A 6,219-nucleotide genomic window follows, 5' to 3' on the forward strand; every position below is an offset into this window, starting at 1 on the left:
TTCTTTTTGATGGCTGAGTAATAGTCCATTGTATATACATACCATATCTTCTTTATCCATTCATTGGTTGATGGACATTTAGGCTCTTCCCATAATTTGGCTATTGTTAATAATGCTGCTATAAACATTGGGGTGCATGTGCCCCTTTGAATCAGTATTTTTGTATCCTTTGGATAAATACCTAGTAGAGCAATTGCTGGGTCATAGGATAGTTCTATTTTTTAACTTTTTGAGGAACCTCCATACTGTTTTCCAGAGTGGCTGCATCACCTTGCATTCCCACCAACAGTGTAAGAGGGTTCCCCTTTCTCCACATCCCCGCCAACATCTGTCAATTCCTGACTTGTTATTTTTAGCCATTCTGACAGGTGTGAGGTAGTATCTTATTGTGGTTTTGATTTGTATTTCCCTGATACTGAGTGATGTCGAGCATTTTTTCATGTGTCTGTTCACCATTTTTGTATGTCTTCTTTGGAGAAATGTCTGTTCATGCCCATTTCTTAACTGGATCATTTATTTTTTGGGTGTTGGGTTTGATAAGTTCTTTATAGATTTTGGATACTAGCCCTTTATCCAGTATGTCATTTGCAAACATCTTCTCTCATTCTCTAGTTTGCCTTTTAGTTTTATTGATTATTTCCTTCACTACACAGAAACTTTTTATCTTGAGGGAGTCCCAATAGTTCATTTTTGCTTTTGTTTCCCTTGTCTCCAGAGATATGTGTCTAGTAAGAAGTTGCTACGTTTACTTTCTTGATAATGACCTTTGATTCATAAAAGATTTTAAGTCCAATTTATTTTGTTGTTTTTGTTTGTGCTTTCATATTTAAGAAATCGTTGCCTAATAAAAGATCATAAAGATGTATGCTTGTGTTTTCTACCAAGTTTTATGGTTTGAGTTTTTACATTTAAGTCTTTGATTTTTTTGAGTTGATTTTTATATATGGTGTGAAATATGGGGCTAACTTTATCCTTTTGCATGAGGTTGTCCAATAGTTTCAGCACCATTTGTTGAGAAGTTATTCTTTCCCCATTGAATTGTCTTAGAATCCTTGTCAAAATTCAGTTGACTCATGGGTGAATTTCTAGACTCTCAAGTCTATTTCCTTCATCTCCATGTCTACCTGATGCCAGGACCTCACCATCTTCATTACTATTGTTTTGTGTTAAGTTCTGAAATTGAGAAGTACTCCTACTTTGTTCTTCTCTCTCAAGATTGTTTTGGCTATTCTGGGTCCCTTGTAATTCCACGAGAATTTTAAAATCGGTTTTGACAAGGAAGTTAACTGGGACAGGGCACTATTTTTGCTTATATAAATTTGGAAAGAGAATTAGCATTCTGGGAGAGCAGCTTTACTATAGTGGAAAGAAACTCCAGAGGTATGCAGCAGAGTAAATATTAAGACTTCACCATGTGTAATCGAGGCTTTTTTTAAAATTTAAATTCAATCAATTAACATATAGTGTAGTATTAGTTTCAGAGGTAGAGTTCAGTGATTCATCAGTCTTATATAGTACCCAGTGCTCATTACATCATGTGTGTAATTGAGTCTTTTTTTTTTAAGATTTTATTCATTTATTTGAGAGAGTGAGAGCGAGAGCGAGAGAGCATGAGATGAGCAGGGGGGAAGAGGATTGGGAGAGGGAGAAGCAAACTCCCCACTGAGCAGGCAGCCCGATGAGGGACTCCATCCCAGGACCCTGGGATTATGACCTGAGCCAAAGGCAGACGCCTAACCAACCGAGTAATCCAGGCGCCCTGTAATTGAGTCTTGATAGAAATTCATATTGGAGTCCAAAATAGAGATGACTGTATTGTACTCTTGAATTTGAGCAGACACTGGTAATACATAAATTTTCTACATTTATATTTGTGTAATAATTTAAAAATAACAAAATGTGTTCACAATCTTTCCCTATATTTCGTTGTAACTATCTGGGGATTTAGTGAAGCAGGAATTTCTCATCCACCTGTAGTCTTCGATAAGGTAATTTAGGCACAGAGAGGATAAGAAATGACTTGATCAAAGATACAAACCCAGTAAGAAGGGGAACTAACCATTCCGGTTTACCTGAGACTGAGGGGCTTTCCAGGGTGTAGGACTTTTGGTGCTAAAACTGGGAAAGTCCCTAAAAACTAGTCCGAGTTGGACACATTACTAGTAATTAGCAGAAGTAAGATAACAACGCAGGCCCTTTAACGCTTACTTTAGCACTTTTCTTACCTGCTGAATTCATCAAGCACGTTTGACCTTCTCTACCTTGGGAATTCTGCTTAAAACCCCTCTCTTCGCTCAGCTTTTCTTGACTAATCTGAGACTTCAGCTGCCCTAATCTTTCCAGCAATCCCTTGTCTTTGGTATCCCAGCCTCAATTCATTCTATGTTTTCTACTTTATGTAGGGTCTAATAGTTTTTCCTTGCATTTGCCTTTCCTCTCTTTCTCAGATTGCAGGTTGTAGAAGCAGACGTGCTGCTTCTCCCTCCTTCCCATGACGTGAGTGGGGGCTTCAGGAATACTGTTGCCTGACCAACAGGAAGTAAGTAGACATTCAAAACACCTGATTTTCAGGGTCAGGCAAGTTGCCAGGGGTCACCATTTATTAGAATTCAGTGATTATTGAAAGATAAACGAGAGACACTTAGTGCCAGGAACACCATTTGTATATTTATTGCATTTTGATGTGGATCATAAGAAACACACAGCCTAGTATAAATCGATGACCCGTCTCAGAGAGCCCACTCGGGCGTCCGTGGCCCCCCAGTCGTGGTAGCGCCTGTAGTCCCCCGGTCTCAGCAGGTACTGCCGCCCCCGGTAGCTGGGCAGCTCGTAGAGGACCCAGCAGCCCTCCAGCACGTGGAGCGAGCGGAGCTCATTGAGCCGGAAGCGATCGTGGATGCAGGAGCAGTCCTCGGTGAGCTCAGACACCAGGCCCCCGTAGTCATCTCTCTCGTACAGCCTTATCCTGTGGGAGCCGGTCTGTTGTGACAATAAACAAAAGAAGAAAAATCAACTGTGTGCATCTCTGATCTCAGTAAAAGCGACTTAGTCAGCCCGCATCTTCATGAAGCATGGTTTTCAAACCATCCTGCCGTGTGCGTGTCTTCTCCCCACATTGTTGGTCTAACAAATTAGGAAGAATATTAAAAATAAAGCTGACCTGATCTTGTGGAAGAAACAAACATTGAAATAAAGGGAACCAAAGGGATTCCTTTGTAGGAAGCCATTGGTCACTACTGTATTTAGTGAGTCTGCAGAGAGGAATTTAACTCTCTTTTTCGTTATGGCTACACATAACAGAGTCCTAACAAGCTTGTTTTTAAGTCACTCTTCATGCATAATTTACAATAATTCATATTTACTCTGAGTCCACATGTCTGACATTTTGCCAAATCACTTGAACCATTTGAGGTTCTTGCCTCAAAGAAATTCCTGTGTTATTTGTATGTCTTTTTGCATCCGCAAATTTCTCTAGCCTACTTTTGGTTTCACTTCTTGAATCTGCTTGTCATACCACATAATTTGGTGTCACCAGCAAGCAGAAACACAAACTCAACATGTTTAAAAAACATTAAGCAGCACTTTTATGAGGACCATGTCCCATGAAATCCTAATTAATGATCTGTCTCTGACCCTCGTAAGAAACTACTTGATAATGACTCCTGGGAACCAGGGAGCCCCTAAGGAGCTGAGACATATTGTTCTAGTTTCTAGATCCTTATGTCATAGAGACTGTGTGGAAAACAACTGCTAAGACAGACAGAACACATTACACCTACCTTGTTCTCCCGTGGTCTGTTAAGTGTTCCCATCATTAAAAAATAATGACCTAGATAGGCTTTTTTTTTCTTTTCTGAACATGGTGATTTTTATTTAGAAAGTAGGAATCAGCGAGATGCTATCAAATGTAACTTCAGAGGCTATATTATGATTTCTTATGCCCTAAAAATAATTTTGTCCTTAAATAAGGGCGGGGAAAAAAAGAGGTTACAGTGATTCATTAACCTACTCACAATTTTTTTTTTTTTTTTAATGCTTGAGAATCAGGCATTGCTGTCCTTACTGTGAACACTAGTCCTGAATTGAAACAAACTGGCTTTGACCAACAGGAATTTACGACCACGGATCAGTGATGCTTTCGCATCATTCTGGGTGGAGGCAAGACTCACGTAAGGAATGGCCCGGCAGGAGCGGATGGAGTCGCTGAAGCCCAGCCACTGCTGGTAGTCGGGGTAGTCCCCGCGCCGCAGGAAGTACTGGTGGCCTGCGTAGTTGGGCTGCTCATACAGCATCCAGCAGCCGCTGTCCACGCGGATGGAGTTGCAGCGGCTGAAATAGGGCTGCAGGTTCGGGTGGTCACTGCTGCACTCGTAGCGGCGGCCCTGGAAGCCGCGGTCCTCGTAGAAGGTGATCTGCAGGGGGGGGGGGGGGTGTTGTGGGAACAAGGGAACAGCCAGACGTCAGCGGGGAAGGACCTCCAAACACAGGAGACACTCAACAGACGCGGCCTGGCCCCTCGGGTGGCTCACCTTCCCCATGGCTGTTGTCAGTGGATGATCAGCGTCCAGTGTGATGGGGACAAGAGTAGCAGCCGGAATATATAGCAGGAGGGCTGCTGTGTTGGCAAGAACTACACAAAAGGGGCCTGGGGGTAGTGCGTGAGGGGATTTCTATGTTCTCTCTCGTTTTTTCATTTGGGATCATGGGGCAGGGGGCTCTCATTCTGTCTGGCATTTTCGAGTTCTCCTCACTAGCTCCAGTGAAAGGAATTGAGGTCAGCAGAGCCATTATGACCTTGGAGACAAAGGGCGCACTTCTCATCCTATGCAGCTCTCTAGAAATACATTACATGCCCAGCACTTTGTGCATTTGCCTATGGAAACTGCTGAGATGGGGTTGGTGGTTCCGTCTGGGGAGACTCGTGACAATCCTATGAGTTCCAGAAGGACCTGAAGTGCTAAGGGTGACAAAAAAAATCCTCTAATTGAAAGACAATTACATTTTCTAAATTACCTCCTCAGTATGATATGGTTTTGCTAAAAGTATTTTGTATATGTTTATGTAGGGGGAGAAAAAGAGATTAGAACGGTGGACGTATACACCAAAATGTCAGTCATGGTTATCCATAAATGGCAAGATTACAGGTCCTTGTTTTATGTTTTTATTTCTCCTTTCTGTTGTTTTTGATTGCCTTAGTTTTCTACCATAAATATATAGTACTTTCGGGAGATGAAAAATAAATTCAATTTGTAAATGTATAACTTGGAGCTGCTGGTGAAAAGCAGCAAATATTTAAAATAAGTCAATTTTGTTTTGAGATTAAACGCTTCTCCTTGGACTAAAAATAAAGAGATTCCCCGAGACTCTGTGAGACAGTCTGAGAGCAGGAACACATACAGGATCCTCCCATCTCTCTCCCCAAAACCGTCTTCTACAGTTGCTTTTTGTTTTCAAAACCAGCATCATGATTTGCCTGAGTTTTCCCTTCCTGGCGGTCACTGTTTCCCAGAACCCAAGTGAAGGCCCGAGGAGCTTTCTCCACTGCGACCGCCCTACGGATGGCGAAGCACCCCTCAGCTATGCAGGGCTGTGGGAGGCCTTCCGGCCCCGGCTCATCTTTGTCATCCGTGCATATGTAGAAAGATGGAGTCAAACACCTTCATGGCTTGTGACCCATGGAGGGCCCTGAAAGCGTATCCAGCCACAGCTAACGCTAAGTGTCCATGATGCCATTTGTGAAAGGCCTCGGGCAGTGCATATGAAGCAGATGTGCACCTGTCAGAAGGACAGGCAGCAGTAACCACAAAGAAAAACATGTTCCCTCCCAACCAGCAGAGCTAGACTGCAAGAAGCCGGGCAAAGTCCTGTGATGCTAGACAGCGTACCCAGGGCCAAGTCACAAGTCACTGATACATCCCCTGCCTCCCTCCTAGTGCTGCAGGCCTCCTGGTAAACCTCAGTTATGGTCATAACCAAACCCATGTGGAAAAGGCATCATCGGTGTCCCCAACCACAACACCACATCGGGGTGCACCACCATTTCCAGTGAAAGCCAACAAACCAAACACTTGTTTTTGCACGTGTTGAAGACACCTGTTCCGCAGACAGGTGGCCCAGCAAAACCTTAAGAGAGGTGTAATCTGCACTCACATTCCTTTGTTCAAATTGTTAGTATGGGTATTTACAAGCCAAACCACCTGCCTAATCAGCATTTTGGAA

At 42.9% G+C, this 6,219-nt stretch overlaps 1 protein-coding gene across 1 annotated transcript; it reads right to left on the reverse strand.

Moving 5' to 3' along the window:
- Window positions 1–2,678: 2,678 nt before the first annotated feature.
- LOC113920120 (gamma-crystallin A) lies at window positions 2,679–4,658 on the reverse strand. Its single transcript, XM_027590367.1, has 3 exons — window positions 4,530–4,658; window positions 4,170–4,412; window positions 2,679–2,979 (listed from the first exon to the last, which is right to left on the reverse strand). Exons 1-3 carry the CDS (start codon window positions 4,536–4,538, stop codon window positions 2,707–2,709), a joined length of 525 nt encoding a protein of 174 aa, XP_027446168.1. The 5' UTR covers window positions 4,539–4,658; the 3' UTR covers window positions 2,679–2,706.
- Window positions 4,659–6,219: the final 1,561 nt, after the last annotated feature.

Source organism: Zalophus californianus, chromosome 3, assembly GCF_009762305.2.
Source record: "Zalophus californianus isolate mZalCal1 chromosome 3, mZalCal1.pri.v2, whole genome shotgun sequence".
Classification (NCBI taxonomy): domain Eukaryota; kingdom Metazoa; phylum Chordata; class Mammalia; order Carnivora; family Otariidae; genus Zalophus; species Zalophus californianus.

Coding starts and splice junctions, on each gene's coding strand:
- LOC113920120 (XM_027590367.1), bottom strand. Junction 2,980..4,169: donor CCTGCCGGGCCATTCCTTAC/GTGAGTCTTGCC, acceptor TTGTCACAACAG/ACCGGCTCCCACAGGATAAG.